We start from the raw sequence: 19,598 nt of genomic DNA on the forward strand, positions 1-19,598 counted from the left end.
TTCATAAGGGGGAAAAACATGTGGGATCAGCATTACTTATTGGCAGATAGCCATATACAGTTTTCCTCCGAACCCTCCTTTTGTAGTGAGTCTGTTTTCTGTATAATTTAAAGACCTTTAAGAAGGGCATTTGCTGGGTGATTGTAGGTTGAGACACAGAGCAAGCAAATATTCAAAATTTAGAATGGAAAATGAAAAACGGTGGGGGATTGTCTTTTTTTGACTAACAATACTAATATTTATACAAATATCTTTCCTGAACTCTTAGCATTTAACACAGTTGATTGCTCCATCTTTTAAATACCTTCTCTGGATTTCTCAGATACCACGTTCCCTAGTTTTTATCCTCTTATCTATTGGTTGTTCTTTCTCATTGTCCTTTTCTCATCTTAACTTCTCCATCAGACCTTCAAAAGACCTGGTGTTCTCTCTTCTGTCCCCCATACTCTCTAGTTAGGTGAGCTCATCCATTCCTATAAATGCAGGTGTCTTCTTTAGGGTTTTGATTCTCCCACTGATGCCTTCAGTCTGGAAGACTCCTTGAGCTTCAGTCTCATATATGGAAATGGCTGATCATTATTTCTAGTTGTGTATTTAATAGAGATCTCAAACATCACATGGCCAAAACAAAACCATTGATCTTCTATTCCCCAAATCTATGTCTTTCTAAATCTTTCTCATCTCAGTAAGTGGCAACTCCAACAATTGATGCTCAGGTCAAAATCCTTTCCATATGCTTGTGAAGTCTACTTGATTGCTTCTTGCATGACTCAGACCTAACCTACCAATGGGTTCTTTTGATTCTGCCTTCAAAATATGCCTCAATTCGCTTTTTACTCTTGCAACTGATAGAATCCCCAGGTTTCCATGATCTTTCACTTACTCTTGGATCCCTGTGTCAGCTCCCAACTGGTTTTCTTGCCTTTACTTTTTTCCCCCACTTCTTTTACTTTTGGCTCATCTACAGAGTTTTCTTCACAGTGTTTCCAGAATGGGATTTCTGAAGGAGAAATTAGTTCATATTTGAAATCCAATGGTGACTTCCTGTTACTCTTAGAATAAAATTTAAAGTGGTTAACTTGGCAACAATCACCTGGTTCCTGCCTGCCTCTGGGACTGTTCTTTCCGTGTGTCTAGTCTCACTGGCCTTCTCTCTGTTACTGGAACCCGACAAGCTTGGGCCTGTTTCATGGACTTTGCACCTGTGGCATTTTCTTCTTGGAATGCTCTTCTGATCTCTGTGTGGCAGATTCCTTCCTATTATTTAAGTCTCAACTCAGATTTAAACTTCTAAGGGAGACTTATTTTGACCAGCAACCCCACAATTATTCTCTGTTCATTACCCTCTTTAATCATTTTAATATCATGAAATTATCTTGCTTGTTTCCCTGGGTTTTGTTTGTCTGTTTTGTTTTGATCAGACTTCCTCTTTAAGGCTGTAAACTCCTTGGAGGTGGAAGCTCTTCACAGCCATAACCCTAGTACCTAGAACAGAGCCTGGCACATAGTAAAATCCTCATTGTGTTTTGGTTGTTACCTGATAGATTTATGCTTGTAAGTAGAACAGTCTGTTGACAACATTAAATAAGATGTGTTAACATAAAACCGAGTTCAGAAAGAAATAATTGGATGAGAAGCTCTTGTGTTCATTGGAGAAGGGACATTGTCTTTTGGGGTGGTTACTAAAAAGTCAGGTGGTTTTGTGGACGTGTTGGTATATTCACAGGATTCCTGTTGGTTGAGTTGCAATTACTGGATCATCAAGCAGAGTATTCACTTTATTTTGAAAGTCAATACGATTCAATATTGGCAAGATTCCAGACAAAGTAGAATAATATGCTTATTTACTGCTGGGCTTCTCCTTGAGAGGGCTTTTGTTGAAGTAGGGAGGAGCTGTCTGACAGCTTTAAGGTGACTGAAGAGAAGAATGTGCCAGGATACAAAGCTGGTATCTGGCACAGATAGTTCTGTCTTTTGATTTTTTTTTTGTTTGAAATAAATCCACATTCTCAGTATTTTTTTCTTTTATCATTACCTTAGAGTCATCCATGACTTATGTACATAATACATTGCTCAATTTGCTTTGTCTTTCAAATTTAAGCCTTCATTCAGTAAATATTGAATGAGTATCTACCATGTACGAGGCACTGTAATACATGTGGGGATATGTATTATCTGTGAATAAAATAAAGTCTCAGCCCTAAATATTTGTTAAATAAATTGGTAAATTTCTTGAAGCTGATTTCAGAGGATTAGCATGGCCTTCCAAGCATCAGGAAATTGGTAGAAGGCATCTAACAAACCATAAGCACATGGTCCCACACATTATCTCCCATCATCTTTTTTCTTGTTCCTACTTGCACATTGTTTAATGTTCTATGGCTTTTTGAATATCTGTTCAGTGCCCATTACTGTTAGCCCTGGACATTCAGCACAGATAAAAATGTCCTCATCATCTCTTCAATAGTAATAAAGTCAGGCTGGAAAAATGAATTATTTTAATGCAGAATTGTAAAGTGCAAGAACAGTCTAGATACAGTCCACTGTGGGAGCATAGAGAAGCGACACTTACCAGCCATCAGGCTGAATCTGAAGAAGTTAGCCCGTGGATAGGCAGTTGAAAGGGCTGCGAGTTATCATTCTGTGAAGAAAGTAAATGGATTCTAGGCAGATGGATTGGTGCAAACTTGAAGAATTGAGTTTGCTGTGGCTGGAAGGAGAGGTAAGTCTAGGGAGAAATGAGTATTGAAGTTGAGGGGAAGATCCGGATAGGTATTGAATAACAACTGGAAATCATTGGAAGATTGAAAGAGTACTATCTAGGATCACATTGATATTAGAGGATTATCTTTTTTTTTTTTTTTTTTTTTGCCTTTTCTAGGGCCACACCCATTGCATATGGAGTTTCCCAGGCTAGGGGTCCAATCAGAGCTGTAGCTACCGGCCCATGCCAGAGCCACAGCAACGCTGGATCCGAGCTGCGTCTGCAACCTACACCACAGCTCATGGCAACACCGGATCCTCGACCCACTGAACGAGGCCAGGGATTGAACCCGCAACCTCATGGTTCCTAGTCAGATTCGATAACCACTGCGCCACGACGGAAACTCCAGGATTATCTTTTAGGTGGCATCATTGGGAATAATTTGGAGGGAACTAGAAGAGGTAGGTGAGTACTCGTCATATCTGAGTTTGAGCAGGAAAGTGGCGTAATCAGATACATGTTTTATAAAAGGTCACTCTGGCTGCTGGTGGGAAAATAGACTGGGATGGCGGTGGAATATAAATGAAAGGATTGAGACAGGTTAGCAGGGATCATAGTATTCAGCTGATACATAGGAATGAGGAGCTTGCCTTGCCTTGCTAGCATTTCAAGAATGTTTGGATCTTGCTTGTTTATAAAAACTTTGCCATTCTTATAGTAAAGTGTTGGGAAGAAAAGTTTTGCCAAGTTACTGGAAGCTGGGCTGTGTCCACCATCCCTCTCACCTAATACTCTCACTGGAAGCTCCATTCTCAGGTAGAGAATGTGCATGCTGACATCCATATGTCCTTAGTTCCTCATGTCTTTTGACCTTAGCGTTTGCTTTTATTGACATACTATTGCAGGTGCTGCAGTTTTCAATTTTGGTTTTCCTTTCATTGTGGTAATCATATTTTAATGTGTAAGTCCTTTTAGGCAGCAAGGTTGTTGGAATAGCATCAAGCACTTGAGGCATTTATAAATCCATTTCAATAAACATGATGGGCTTGGGTGATTTGTTGCATTGCTAGTGAGTTTATTATAGTATGGAAAATATCTAATCAAATTAGTGAGAGGAATAAAAGGCTCGCTTTGATGTACATCATTAACTTTCTCAAGGAAGTCAAATTAAGTTTTTAATTACTTCTCAAGCTGAAGAGCATTCAGTGTATGATAATACAAGTACCTGAAAAATATTAACACACAGCCCCCAAAGGGGCAGTTAATTTTGTATTCAGAGGTAAGATTAGGCCAATTTTGCTTTAGTTTTTGGAAGTTATTAAATGCTTGCAAGTACTGAAAATGTAGGAAGAAAATACTTATCCTTTTTGTTAAATGAGAAGATAAAAGCACAAGTTACATGTATTAATATTTCTTTCTCCCCCTTGTTTCCATACTAAAGCAGTTACCTACTATGTTGTAATTGCCCATTTACTTGGCTCTATCCACTAGCTCCCTCCTTTCCCTCTGCAATCCCAGTGCCATCTGAGTAAGCACTTGGATATTTCTGACTGAGTAAATGTGATACTTACCTTTCTTTTTCATATTTGTCTTTTCAATAGAAAACGCATCTGATGCAGATTTATGGCTCCTGAATAGTTGTACAGTAAAAAATCCAGCTGAAGACCACTTCCGAAACTCAATTAAGTAAGTGGAAGTTGATTTTTTTCCTGTCTTTTATAAGTGAAGTAAGAATTTCAGGAAATGAGCTTTTGAAAGATTCCTTGTATTATACTTAGTATGTTATCAACAGAAGTGAGTTGGACTTTTAGCATTTTGCTGTTCTGAATTTATCTGATAAAGAGTGAAACTTTAATGTAGACATTTAGGTATTTGGGTATTTGTGAAGCTAGCTAATAGGTGATTTGACTCTCTGTTAAGTATTAACAGTGTACTCTTCTCATGAAATCCTGTTTCTACTTTTTGAAACTACCTAAAGCTGTCCTTACCTGTTTTTCTTCCCTGACTCTTAGCACTGTTCTAGATGCTAATAATGTGCGGGCCATCAAAGGAGTTAACCTTTACTGAGGGAGATGGGCATACAATTCGTGGTTCTTGCTTTGTTCCTCAAGTTAAAGAAATACTCTTTTTTCACATGTCTGAATCTTATTCCACCCACCTTCTTAGAATCTCCATTCTATAAGTTATTTCCTCATTTTCTTATATTTTCACCCTGTCCATTCCCTTTGGTGCCTTTCATTGTTATTTAAACAGACTCACTGAATGAATTTGTCACAATTTATCCATTTTATTATTAAAAGAGTTTTGGGGAGTTCCTGTCATGGCGCAGTGGTTAACGAATCCGACTAGGAACCATGAGGTTGCGGGTTCGGTCCCTGCCCTTGCTCAGTGGGTTAATGATCCGGCGTTGCCGTGAGCTGTGGTGTAGGTTGCAGACTCGGCTCGGATCCCACGTTGCTGTGGCTCTGGCATAGGCCGGTGGCTACAGCTCCGATTCAACCCCTAGCCTGGGAACCTCCATATGCCGTGGGTGCGGCCCAAGAAATAGCAACAACAACAACAACAAAAAAAAAAAAAAAAAAAGAGTTTTGGTTTTTCCTAGTGTTTTGCGTTCATGAGCACTACTGCTCTAAATATTTTGAACATGTTTTCTGGCGCAGGAAAATAAAATAACAAGAATTGTTTTAGGGTGGTACCTAGGTGTTGAATTATTGGGTCACAGATGTGTGCATATTCAAACTTTTAAGTAATATTCCCCAACGGATGTACCAGCATTCAGTCCCAGAAGTAATGAATGTGTATGGTGGTTCTGCATTCTTGCCAAACTTGATATGGTCAGACTTATAAATTTTTGCCTATCTGGTGCTAGAGGAGATGGTGTCTCAATGTGATCTTTTAAAAAAAAAAATTTTTTTTTTTTTTTTTTGGCTTTTTAGGGCCCGCACCCTTGGCATATGGAAGTTCCCAGGTTAGGGGTTGAATCAAAGCTGTAGCCACTGGCCTACACCACAGCCGCAGCAGTGTGGGATTTGAGCCACCTCTGCGACCTACACTGCAGCTCATGGCAATGCCGGATCCTTAACCCACTGAGCAAGGCCAGGGATTGAACCTGCATCCTCATGGATACTAGTGGGGTTCATTACCACTGAGCCACAATGGGAACTCCGTCTCAGTGTGATCTTAAATTCCATTTCTGTGATTGCTAATGACATTGAGCATCTTATTATGTTTATTTGCCATTTGGGTTTTCTGTTTTTGTGAAATGACTTTTTAAATATTTTTCTCTATTATTTGTCTTAGTATTTATTTGTGGGAGTACATGGTGTATATATATATATTTATATATATATATATATATTTTTTTTTTTTTTTTTTTTGCTTTTTAGGGCTGCACCTGCAGCATATGGAAGTTCCCAGGCTAGGGGTTGAATTGGAGCTGCAGCCGCTGGCCTACACCACATCCACAGCAACGCGGGATCCAGTCCATATCTGTGACCTGCACCACAGCTCACAGCAACACTGGAGCCTTCTAACCCACTGAGCAAGGCCAAAGATTGAACCCACATCCTCATGGATAGTAGTCGGATTTATTTCTGCTGCGCCACAATAGGATCTCTGGTATTCTATATATTAATCCTTACATGTTATACATGTTGCAAGTGTCAATTGTGGTTTATAATTCACTTTTTTTAATGGTATCTTATGGTGAAGAGGAACTCTGGTTTAAAATCCATCAATCTTTTCCTTTGGGTCTGTGCTCTTATTGTTTAAGAAGTCTTTGCTCACTCTGAAGTTATTAAGATAGTCTACATATTGTCTTCTAACAATTTCATTCATGGTTTTTACTTCTCACGTTCAGGATTATAATCCCCCTAACTTTCCATGTATAGTTGATTGATTGGTTGATTTTAGTTTTGGTACCAGGAAGGGGGTCCCATTTTATTTATTTTCTGGGTAGACACTGAAATTTTTCAGTATCATTTATTATTTTTTGAAAATCTGTGTTTTCTCCTTTCATTTATATATTATTCACTCTGTCATATGCTGTGTGTCCATAGATGGTTGGGTTTATACCTGGGCCATTTAGTTCCACTGATCTATTTCTTTATTCTGGTGCTTATTCAATATAGTCATAATTAATATAGATTTATATAAATCTAGATTCATCAAAATCTTATATTCCTAGTGGCCTTTTGTTCTTCTTTAAGAACGTCTTGGAGTTCCATGGCTCAGGGGTAATGAACCTGACTAGGATCCACGAGGTTCGATTTCTGGCCTCGATCAGCAGGTTAAGGATCTGGCGTTGCTGTGGCTGTGTTGCAGGTCTGCAGCTATAGCTCTGATTTGACCCCTGGCCTGGGAACTTCTATATGCTGCAAGTGTGGCCCTAAAAAGCCAAAAAAAAAAAAAGAGTATCTTGGCTTTTCTTTACTCTCTGCCCTTCCTTATAAATTTAATATCAGGATCTAAGTTCAACAAGGAATACTGTTGTAGTTTTTTTTTTTTTTTTTATCTTTTTGCCATTTCTTGGGCCGCTCCCGCGGCATATGGAGTTTCCCAGGCTAGGGGTCTAATCGGAGCTGTAGCTGCCAGCCTATGCCAGGGCCACAGCAATGCGGGATCCGAGCCACATCTGCAACCTACACCACAGCTCACGGCAACGCCGGATCATTAACCCACTGAGCAAGGGCAGGGACCGAACCCGCAACCTCATGGTTCCTAGTCGGATTCGTTACAACGGGAACTGCGCCACAACGGTAACTCCCTGTTGTAGTTTTGATTGTGATCACATTGAATCTTTACATTTTGAGTTTTCCAGTTCATGAATAGATATTGAGGTCTTTTTTCGACTTTCTGAGAATTTATAATATCTTTATGCAGTGCCTATATATCTCTTTAGATTTTTTTCTTTAATAATGTAAGGACAACAAATTTTTCTAATATCATTTATTAAAAAAAAAAAAAATCCAGGAGTTCCTGTCATGGCACAGTAGAAATGAATCCGACTAGTATCTATGAGGATGCGTGTTCGATCCCTGGCCTTTCTCAGTGGGTCAGTGATCCCGTGTTGCTGTGAGCTGTGGTATAGATCACACATGCAGCTCTGATCCCCTGTTGGCTGTGGCTCTAGCGTAGACTGGCAGCTCTAGCTAGGCTGGGAATTTCCATATGCCGTGGGTGTGGCCCTAAAAAGCAAAAATAAAAAAAATAAAAACAAAAAATATCTTTCCTTTCTCCTTTTACTCTGTGCAGTGTTATCTTTATACCACTATAAAAAAAACCCTCATTTTCTAATTGTGTTTACCACTCTCTGGGTCTCAGAATTAATTCTTTTTTTTAAGAGTATTTTTTACATTATTATAGTTGATTTATAATGTTTTATGAGTTTCTGCTGTACAGCAATGACCCTGTCATACATTTATATACATTCTTTTTCTTATATTATCTTCTATCATGGTCTGTTCCGAGAGATTGGATATAGTTCCTGCGCTTCAGAATTAATTCTTGAGCTCCCGTCGTGGCGCAGTGGTTAACGAATCCGACTAGGAACCATGAGTTGCGGGTTCGGTCCCTGCCTGCTCAGTGGTTAAGGATCCGCGTTGCCGTGAGCTGTGGTGTAGGTTGCAGACGCGGCTCGGATCCCCATTGCTGTGGCTCTGCGTAGCCGGTGCTACGGCTCTGATTGGACCCTAGCCTGGAATCTCATATGCATGGACGCCAAGAAATAGCAACAACAACAACAACAACAACAACAAAAAAAAAAAGACAAAAAAAAAAAAACCAAAAAAAAAAAAAACCAGAATTAATTCTTGCATCAAGATGAATTATGGTAAGGAAGAGTACAGATCACGAGTCCATTTGGGACAGAGTTGCTCTAGTCCAGGTGCTAATGGCCTCATTTCAAGTGCAGGTATTCAGAGTTGGAAGGAAGGAGTTGACTTGAGAAGGAAAAATTCTTTACACTGTCAACGCTGTTGACTGTGATTCCAAGATCTTTGGCTAGAGTGTAAAAGGGAATTCCAGAAAGGGAGTTCAATTTGAGGGAAGACATGTTTTGGTTTTAAACGTGGTGTACTCGAAGTGACAGCGAAATATTATAATAAAGCAATAATGGGTAATATTTGATATTTATCAGGTCTCCTCTATGTAGCATGCACTATTCAAAGTGCTTTACCATAATTGGATCTTATTTAGTTTAATTCTTAGAGTCTATCAGTGAGTTGTAGGTTCCAGTTTTATTTCTGTCTTAAAGATGAAGAAACATCTGTTTTGCAGATGAAGTTCTCAAAGGCTGTTGAGTTCATAAATGGTGGAGGTGGACGGGAAAATAAAGTAGGCAGTCTGTCTAGTCCTCAGTACTATGCTTTCTTGGTAAAGATGTCAGGTAAGCAGTTGTAGAATTGAGGCAGATTTCTATTGTGTTCCCTGAGTATCTACTTTTTTCCCTGTAAGAAAGGCATAGGATACAAAGCTATTTTAGTGCTACAGATACCCGCTAAGTACAGAACCCAGAGAATTTGGTTTCTGTGGTTATCAATTTTATAATGTGATTGATGGATACACTTCTAGACTGTTTCTAAAAGTTTACTTAACTCAGATGTAACTTGTGTCAGTGGGTTTTCTTATGTATAAACTGTGTGTAAATGTGGTTCAGAGTAATGATATGGTATTTGGATGATTAAGTGAGGTAATCACTTCAGATGTGTTTGTCATTTTAACACGGCAGCGCTGGTGGTATTGAGCACAGGTTCCTTTAACGCAACATTTGAAAGAAAATTTAAAAACAGTATTATAGGTGATTAACTATTTTTAAAAATCTCTTTGAAGGCTTTTGATGATCACCCCAGCTCTTGTTAACATGACACCTAAGCTAACATTTGATTTCTTTCCAGAATAAATATAATCCTTTAGAAGGTACGGTAACAATTAACACGGAGAAAAACGTCAAATTCAAGTGACATTTACACACTTAAAGACTTTCCCTGATGGATTACCTCCTCTTGTCAAGCACTTTGCTTTATTTAGATGTTTCCCCCCTTGTCATGACCATCTCTTAACAAAGTGGAACAAAGATGAATAGTTCATAAACTTCGTTACACCTGCAGTTGTACTAGACCTTGGTCTTCTCTCAACCTCTATCCTTTCCCTTTAGCTTCCTCACTAGCATGCTTTTTTTTTTCTTTTTTTTGTTTTGTTTTTTCATGACAGTGAGGCAATATTTAAATTCGAGGAGAGCCTGATAGGGTGTTTCATTTCTCCTTGTTCAGTTGCACCTCATCCCTTATGCTCAAATTCACAGATTTACAGGATAGGCTGGGAATTATGTTTTTTCTAAGCTGGACTCCCTGCAAAGAGTGATTGCTTTACTTGGCCACTCACTTCTGAGTGTTTGCCATCATTTCTGGTCATCTGCTTTTGCTTTTCTTCTAATGTATTTTTTGGTATTTACTTGTTGTTTGTCTATTATTAACTCATTTAATCTCTTTTGACCCACCAGACAGTAGGCCATCTTGTTTTAACAGGAGTAAAGACGGGTCCCTCTGAGGGATTTACTGACTTTCATGAGATTAATGTACTCTTGTTGATTAAGATCCCCAAATTGTGAATTTGTGACAAGACAGCTGTGGACTGATTTTTTTTTTTTTCTTTTTTTCTCCTGTCAGTGGTGGTGGTCAAGAGTGTAGTTTTACAATTTCACAGCATTAACAGTATTGGGGGAGTGTTATTTAACCTTGGTCACAGAAGATTTGGCTTAAAATTATTTAAAAATCATCGTTTTATAAGGAGTGAGTGATTTATTATCTTAAAATAATTCTTTAACCTAGTCAGAGTAACACCCTGATATGAAAATACCTATCTGTTAATCTGTAGGCTGTACTGCTCAATACTTATACTGGTTTTCTAGTAGTTGGTCTGCTGAGGTTTTTACAGTATTCGTATTATTGATGTTCAGAGGATAAAAGAGTAGGGCTTTTAAATAGCAAAAATGAAGTTATGAATGATTTTGGGGGCTGCCTTTTAAATTTTGAAATCTTCAATGCTATTGCCTTTATTAATTTTGGAAAAAATCGCTAATGAGCTCCATGTTTTGTGATGGCAACCTGTTGTATGCATTCCCTTCTCCTCTTGAGCACTTGCCAGTTGCCCTGTCCTTGTCTTATCCATCATAGCAATTTGATTTAGACAATATGGTGTTTAACTTGAGGGGTTCTTGAGTAAATGCAAAAGATCAAAAGTTTAAAAGAAATAAAATTTACTCTTAATGAGAGTATCAAATAAGAAAACTCCTTTGGTTAGTGCTTTATAGAAATGTGGGATCTTTTCCATGCCACCTAAAGGAGGTCATTCAGAGGCTGGCGAACATAAACACATCTTGTGTGTTCTGTATAAATGACAGAAAGAATAGCCAGCTTCCTTTGATCATGGATTGTCAACCTCTGTTTGACCTTGTGCGTTATTAACCTAAATGGGCACTGTGGTCTAGCCATGCTGGTTTAGCCATAGGTAGACAGGAGTCACTAGTTCTTTGAACCACCTTTGCCTGTAGAAATAAATGGTGATGTTGAAGAGATGAGTGAAATTATTTGAAGAAACAATGGAAATATAAGAGGAAATGGATAAAGAAGAACATGTGTATTGAGACAGGGAATAATCTGCTTTGTATAATATCTTCTCTCTAAAGGAGAGCTCTTTTTATGCATTCTGTTGATCAAACTTAAATTATTGGATGGTCATTCCTACTACAAAAATATTTTTTATTTTATGTGAATTTAACTTTGAGTTCTTCATTGTAAACTGAAGTTGAGTGAGGTATCAGAATATTATTTCATCTTGAAACTGTAAAATAAATTGCCTTCAAAAAAGCTGACTTATTTAGAACAGAGAAGTGCTTTCCCTTTCAGTGAGTAATTATCCAGTTTAAAGGAAAAAAAAAAAAAAAAACCCACTTTACTGGTTCTGTTTAACCAGAACCAGTTAAAGGTTTTTTAAACTAGATTTGTCACTAGTCAGGTTATCTCTTTTAAACTAAAAAGTTGGTATTGGGAAATAAAAATAATATTAGGTTTTAGTTTGCAAGAACCTGGTTAGATTAACACAAGTTGTTTTCTTAAACTTAGTGCTATAGGTTGTGATTTTCTTTAAACTTAGATGTTTTAATTTTGGCTTTTCTAGTTGTATGAAATGGCTTTAGTTCAGTATCAGTTTTATGTTATTTTTGAAGTGTCAGCAGCAGATATAGTGAATCATTTTATGCTTTTACCATGGTCTCATGGTTCCAGTTGTACTTTCCCACCAAAAAGTTTCCCTCTATATGGAAAGTTAGTTCAAAGTATTGTACTGTTTGACTTAATGTGTCCTGTTGATCAAGTTTTGTCTAATGTGATTTTTTTTCTCTAAGCAATGCTATTTTTAACATGTTTACATTTCCTCTTACCATTTCTCATCTACTTCCATTGGTTAGATACTATCTATGTGCAGATTACTCCCAAATTTCTGTTTCTGACCTTAACCAAACTTGCATGTCCAGCTGCTTTCTGGACTTCTCCATGTAGATGCCCATTGGCACTTTAAATCATTGTGTCAGAACCTCTTCCTTATCTACCTTCCTTTTCCCCACTTGTGTCCCTGTTCGTATTGCCTATCTTGTTTGATTGCATAGTCACCTATCAAATAGTCTGGGAGTTTTCTTTTACTCTGTTTCCCTCCTCTATTTTCCCCATCCTTAAGAATTGATTCTACTTCTAAAATATCCTTTCTTTCCTCCCTTTGACCCTTTCTTCCTCTTTCCTTTCGCCCAGTGTTATTAGCATTTTATTACTTCTTGGAACTTGCAGTGAACCCCAGTATTCTCATGTTTCATTAAACTGCCAGGAACTAGACACACATCTTTAGAATTTAATCCTTTTCCCCCATCTCTCTTGCTGATATCTTATTTATGGTCCTCATTATCTCTTGCTCTTAATATTACAGTGGAGGTTTAGCTTGTTCTCAGCTTCTTTTCTTTTCTTTTCTTTTCTTTTTCTTTCCTTTCCTTTCTCTTCTTTTCTTTTCTTTTGTCTTTTGTCTTTTTAGGGCTGCACCCGTGGTATGGAGAGGTTTCCAGACTAGGGGTCCAATCAGAGCTGTAGCTGCTGAGCTACACCACAGCACAGCAACACCAGATCCGATCCGCCTTTACAACCAACAGAACAGCTCACGGCAATGCGTGATCCTTAATCCACTGAGCAAGGCCAGGGATCAAACCTGCAATCTCATGGTTCCTAGTTGAATTCATTTCGACTGTGCCATAATGGAAACTCCTCAGCTTCTTTTCTATTTCAGTTCTTTCTGTCCCCTCCTTCACACCCTATAATGATTCCCTCTAAGCTACAGGATAATGAAATAGTTTTTTAGTGTAATAAAGTCTTTCAAAAAATTAGTTCCTTGCTTACCTCTCTGACCTCTTAGCATTCTTCCATAGAATTTTACTTCTCTAAATTGGATGATTTTCTAAACACAAAATGTATTTGTATATGTTTTTCCTCTTCCTTGACCATGCGTTCCTTTCCCCCCAAATGTATGCATGTGTGTATGTGTGCATGTGCATATACGTGTGCACACACATGCACACTCCCTTGTGCACCCCATGTAATCCTACCTGGCAACCTGGTCATCTTTTGGAACTCATCAAAGGTAATATCATCTGTAAGGTTATCTCCCTTCCACCTCCCACTCTTTACTTCCAAGGTCCACAGAGGTAATCACCCTCTGTTCTGTGCTACTTCTTTATCCCATACAAACATCTATTGTTGCATATTACATTTTATTATTTGTTTACTCATTTGGCTTTCTGCTAGATTGTGAGTCTTAAGGTCAGGCTGTTGACCTCAGGAAAATCCTTTTTTTTTTTTTTTTTTTTATGGAGTCTTTGACCCTCTGACTCTGCCATGTAATGATTTTCCTTTTCTTGGGAAACATATACCATTAATAGAGTAAGACTGCTTGTCAGCTGTTCTCAGAAGAGGCTCCTGAGGCTTCTGTGAATCCCTTTTAGAGACAGGACTGTATATTTGCAAAAAGGGAAAAGAATATTCTAATTTTCAAAGATTATATTAAAGGGCTTTCTTTTTAAGAAATCATACTGTTTTGCTTCTTATGCCTTGTTTATAAACTAGGAAGAAACCTGCCGCTTGTTGTCCTCAGTGAGATAAGAAACTTGCATTTGTCACTGTTGGTCCACACTTTTTTCCAGAGGGAAGTAGTAAAAGGAGTAAAAATTCTCCCTTTTCAGATATATTGGCCATGCAGGCAGAAGCTCAGCTCTGAGTGGCAGGACCTTGTACTTCCTCCCAAACCAAGAGCTGGGTTATCTTCAGAACTTTGGCCATTCGATTGACTGAAGCATCTCATCTTGATCAGAGGGTAGGAAAGGTGTACATAGAAACCAGGTAGTGTTTAACCTTGTTTTAGACACAATTTGTACTTAACATGTATTTATACAATTAGGTTGAACTGATTCTTTTTTCCAAAGTGAGCTTGGCGTCATTCTGTTGTCAGGTTATCAGCAATTCATTGTTAATGTATTATTTTGTGTTAAGTACATTATTAATTATATAACCATATTAATGTCACAGCACTTGCCTTACATTTGAATATCAAATTGTCCAGTTTCAACGAATGAGCAAAAAATATAAAACACACCAAAAAGGGGGTGGGGGAGTCAACATAGCTGTTGTGGGGGAAAAAGTAGATGTGTTGGAAAGGTTGACTTGATAATAGGATCTTTGTGAGAGGAGTAGTACAGTAAGATCTCTGTGGACAATGCTGTGGTCTCACTTGTTTGCTGAGGGATCCTTGGTCTCTAGAACAGTGCCAGGTAAATAGTTGGCCCTCAGTTTTGCATTGAATTAAAAGCTGAATTGATGAAGACCAAATTTCTCCGGAGAAGTTGCTGTTTTTTTGTTAGGTCTTCTTATGTCTACCACATGTGAATCATGGTATTCACGTCTTAAGTCATGGGTCTGTTTAGTCTACTTTCTGTTGTTGCTAGGACTTGTATTGTTTTATCTCCCCACCAGCTAATCTGGGGTTAATGATGGTATTGGAGGAACATGCTTTTTCTGGAAACATAAATGAAGGGCTCTCTGTTGATTCCTAAAGTGAGGGGCGAGAGTTACATAATTTAGAGCAGATTTTGACCCATTTCCTGTTACAGGCTTTAGTTGCTTGTCCCCTGTCCATGGAAAAACATGGAGATGAGTGGGTGTGCAGGAAGGTTATTATGTGACAAATCCCAGTGAGAAATTTCATGGGGAATAGAGGATAAAAAGTATATTTTAGGATTGAATTCCTGGTTGACTTAAAAAAAAAATGAAGGAATAAATTTATGCTTGAAAGATTAGTTACTTAATTTGCAAATCAAGAACAGAAAAAGCAGTTTAGATGTAGTAAATCATTTTAATAGGCAAAACTGAGTTATCTAAAATCTTTTTGGAGAATAGTATTTTGCATATTTCATGATTGCTGTTACATCAACAGTTGCTTTGTTTTTGCCATTTTTAAGAAAGAGAGTAAGTGAAAGAGGTCAGTGTATTATGTACTGGCAACAGCTGGCTGATAGCATTGAATACCTACGTAATTAAATATATGTGTTGGCTGTTGTCCTAACAACTCTGTAGGTGCAGGCCCCAGAAAGCATGCAGAAACTTGCTTTAGCAGGATTAAAGAAGAAATCAGCATGATCTAAGCTTGTGCTTTCAGCCAAGAGTGATTTCCTATTGTTTTGGTTTGAAAGACATTCTACTTGTTTTTGGTGTGTGTTTATACAACAGCAGAGAAAAAAAAAATGACACTTTTTTTTTCCCTCCTCACCTTATGGTATGTTCTAAGTATGAAAAACATCATCTTTTAAAATTTTTGGTCATTCAGTAGTGTTGTTTATTAACTGGTAATAAGTGAAATAAAAATGTATGACTTTTAAACCTATAGGATGCAATACTAAAATATTAAATATTAACTGTTTCTGCTCCTTACTTATGTTTGTAATTAGGTTTAAGTGTCCTTTGGGCTATATTAAGACAGTTACTTTGATTTTAGACTAAGGCGTGGTTGTCCATGATCATAGAAAATTGGACGGGGGTGGCCCTGAAAAATGAAACCCTAAGGTAAAATGCAACTCTGCCTTTAGCTAGCAGTCTTATCTGTGTATGCAAATCCTACTCAAAGCACCCTGTGCTTACCTCTATTACTGTTTTTATAGCTCAAGGGCTGAAGCCAGTCCTTAAGGCACCTTTGAGTACAGGCTTTGATGAGTGGATGGTACCTTTGTGGGTACTGGAAAAAGAGGCCAATCCTTGTAGACACAATCTGGCACAGCTGTATCTGGATGCCCCATATGAATATCCTGTATTTTAATCATCACTTTGTCTGTAACTCCTTTCAAAGTTTCTTAGGGACAGCCACTGTCTTTTATCTGTATGCCACCACCTACTGCAGTGTTTGAAAATAATTGAGCAAATGAATGAACTAACGCATGTGTTGACTTTCTCTGTGTGTTTCTTCTCCTGAATCCCTCCCCACCCACCCACCCCCGCCGCTGTCAGAACAAGTGTCTTTGTAGGTTTTCATAGGTCTTTTTCTGTATCTCTCTTTCCTCTTAGATGGCATTACTTAGAAATTAAGTTCAGCTGAATGTCATAGAAAACTCTAAGAAGCAGAAGTTTAAATAGGATGGGGGTTTATTTTTCTTTATATACTGCAAAGCCATAGTTAGGAAGTTGCTTACTTTGGTTTACCAGTTCAAGGAAGCTAGGGCTAAGTCTCTGAAGTTTTATTGCTCTTTCCATTGTGGTATAAAATGGTTGCTACTCTTCAGCCATCCTATGTACTTTCCAAAGGAGAAAGTACCAAAAGGGACCATACCAGCTAGGTTTGTTTCTCCTTTGAAGAAGCTTTGTAGGAAGTGCCACCCAAAAGCCTGTGTTTGTGTCTCATTGGAGGGGAACCATATGCAATGCCTACTCTATTTCTAAGGGAGGCTAGGCACTCTATTTTCATTTGTTTTAGACTGGTCACACTGTTTCTCCCAACAGATTTGGGGTTCTCTTAATACGAAAGAAAGGATGTCTGCTACAGGTAGTAGTCTGTAGGCAAGATACATATTTTATTTACCTTTCTCATTTATCAGGAGTAGCGTATTGAATGACGTTCTCATTTATTTGCGAACAAATGGCCCTTCTTTCTCCTGTTTATTCAGAAGGTTTAAGAAACAACAGGGTTGACATTTGAGAACTTTTCTTTTTGGTTACCCTGAGTTGGCGCTGATGAAGAAATAACAGTAACAAAATACACTGGAGAAGCCTGTAGCTTAGATGTTGCACACAAATAATAATTACAAAAAGGATTAATTAGAATTTTCATATACTTTCCACTCTTAAGATCTGCAGTGACCATATTTGAAATGAAATCTATAAAGAAAGTATGAATCTCATTATTTCTGATACTTATTTTTTGGTAATAATTATAAACCTGGTTTAAAAAGTAAAAATTTTGATAGAATTTAGTAAACAAAAGCAAAGTTTAAAACTGGTTATCACAGAAGGTCTTAACCAATTGGAAAGAGACTTAAATTTATTCTGTAATTGTTAGTATTTCATATAATTATAAAAAGTTTGTTTCAGCTGAGCACAATGCTTCTTTTCACTCAGATGGAAAGTTAATGTCTTACATTTAACTTGCAAAAAAATTGGAGAATTAGATGTAACCAGTGAAAAGCTAACCAAAGGGAGGAGCCTGTAAAACTTGCTGTAAAGTTTCTGTAGGTTGGTGTAATTGAATATTTTTAGAGGAAAATGAAGAATATCCAATTCTGGAGTTCCCGTGGTTGCTCAGTGATAATGAACCCGACTAGTATCCATGAGAATGAGGGTTCCATCCCTGGCCTTGCTAAGTGGGTTAAGGATCTGGCATTGCCATGAGCTGTGGTTTAGATCACAGATGCCACTCGGATCCTGCATTGCAGCTTAAGCTCTGATTAAAAATACACACCACACACACACATACACACACACTGAGGTTCCGAGTCTCAGCTACAGCTTTGATTAAAAAGAGACACCACACACACACACACACACACACAGACACAGACACAGACACACACACACACACACACACACACCACACACTCTCTCTCTCTCTCACTCACTCACTCCAGTTGGCATCCTAGAATGTGACCTGTGACCTAAACATTCTGCAACAGTGTCTTTTTATGTTCCTGCAGAGATATGCTGCTGACCCATAGTTACAAGTTGCCCAGATTTATTTATGGCCCATTCTTTAGTGTTTTCATTTTCTTTGGGGGGGGATGGGGGAGTGGGGGGAGAGATAGGTGTGTTTTTTTCAATGTAGGTGCATTAAGAGAGAAACTGACAGAATTACATGATATAAACTGAACAATTTTGGGAAAAATATAAATTCAGGTATATATCAAGGATCTAATGTGTTTTAGAAATCAACAGCTCAGCTTTGTGCCAGCCAGTGGTGCGTTTTTTAGCTCATAAATTTCTTTCCTGTAATAAGAGGGATCAGATAAGCAAGTTTATGACAAAACTAAAAAGTTTAATTTGATGCTTTTCTTTAATGCCTGTCATTAGCTTATGATAGTTGCTAAAGGGAAAGACTTGTTTTTCTTTTTTTTTTTTTTTTTTTTGGTCTTTTTAGGGCTGCACCTGAAGCATAGGGAGGTTTCCAGGCTAGGGCTTGAATAAGAGCTGTAGCTGCGGCCTAAACCACAGCCACAGACACAGAAACACGGGATCCGAGACCCGCATCTGTGACCTGCGCTACAGCTCATGGCAATGCTGGATCCTTAACACACTGAGTAAGGTCAGGGATCAAACCCAAGTACTTATGGATACTAGTTGGGTTCATTAACCTCTGAGCCATGATGGGAACTTGTGTTTTTCTTTAGATGAGAAAATGTTGAGTCACCATTTTTTTCTTTGTAAAGAATAGCTTTAATGTTTTATCACAATAACACATACATATGTTTTAAATTATCAAATAGTACCAGAATCTGTGTAACAAAAAGCATTAGTTTTCTATCCCACCACTTCCTAGTACAGTCCCACTAACCAGACCTGAGCACCCTTTGAGTAAACTTATTATTATTATTAATTTTTTTGGGGTCTTTTTACAGCTACACCCTGCAGTACATGGAGGTTCCCAGGCTAGGAGTTAAATTGGAGCTGCAGCCGCTGGCCTACACCACAGCCACAGCTGTGTTCGATCTGAGCCCCATCTGCAATCTACACCACAGCTCTTGGCAGCACCGGATCCTTAACCCACTGTGTGAGGCCAGGGATCGAACTTGTGTCCTCATGGATGCTAGTCAGATTCATTTCCATTAAGCCAGGACAGAACTCTGAGTAAACTTTTTAAATAGATTTTTTGGTCATCTGTAGTTGAAACACTGATTAGTTTGCAGTTTTGATGTTCTTACTCTTTTAATAAACAACAAAATTTTTGGTATAATTGATGACTGTTTACATCTAAAAATGGCAATTTTAAAAGAAACATGAAAAGAGAACTCATAAATATTCCACTGAGCAACTCCTGGCTTATCTTGTGTAAGTGTTTATCATCCCCTCCTTGTTCCACTGCTACATAACTTCAGTCAACTGTTCGAACCTTAGGATTCTTAGAAGAGACAACACAGGTGCAGCTGAGACCTTGGTCTTGGGAAGAAGGTACCCTGTGTGGGTGAGATTAGAGGAGGGGGCCTTAGCTGTGGTCCTTGTGGGATTGGAGAGGAGGGTCAGGGATCCAGAATCCAGGGAGTATTTTCTTCTCCTGTAGGCGTGGGCAGTGTTTCTAAACCTTACCTGACCCAGTGATCCTTTTGTGTAACAAGTGT

General features: G+C 38.2%; 1 protein-coding gene across 10 annotated transcripts in view; it reads left to right on the forward strand.

The window, feature by feature from the left end:
• CDKAL1 (CDK5 regulatory subunit associated protein 1 like 1) overlaps positions 1–19,598 on the forward strand; it is a 658,999-nt gene that overhangs the window by 98,588 nt on the left and 540,813 nt on the right. For all 10 annotated transcript variants that reach the window (XM_005665616.2, XM_005665619.3, XM_005665620.3 and 7 more), the window contains one exon: positions 4,306–4,390. In XM_005665616.2, coding sequence (XP_005665673.1) covers positions 4,306–4,390 — 85 coding nt within the window. The remainder of the gene's footprint in view (positions 1–4,305; positions 4,391–19,598) is intronic.

The sequence above is a fragment of the Sus scrofa genome, chromosome 7 (assembly GCF_000003025.6).
Source record: "Sus scrofa isolate TJ Tabasco breed Duroc chromosome 7, Sscrofa11.1, whole genome shotgun sequence".
Classification (NCBI taxonomy): domain Eukaryota; kingdom Metazoa; phylum Chordata; class Mammalia; order Artiodactyla; family Suidae; genus Sus; species Sus scrofa.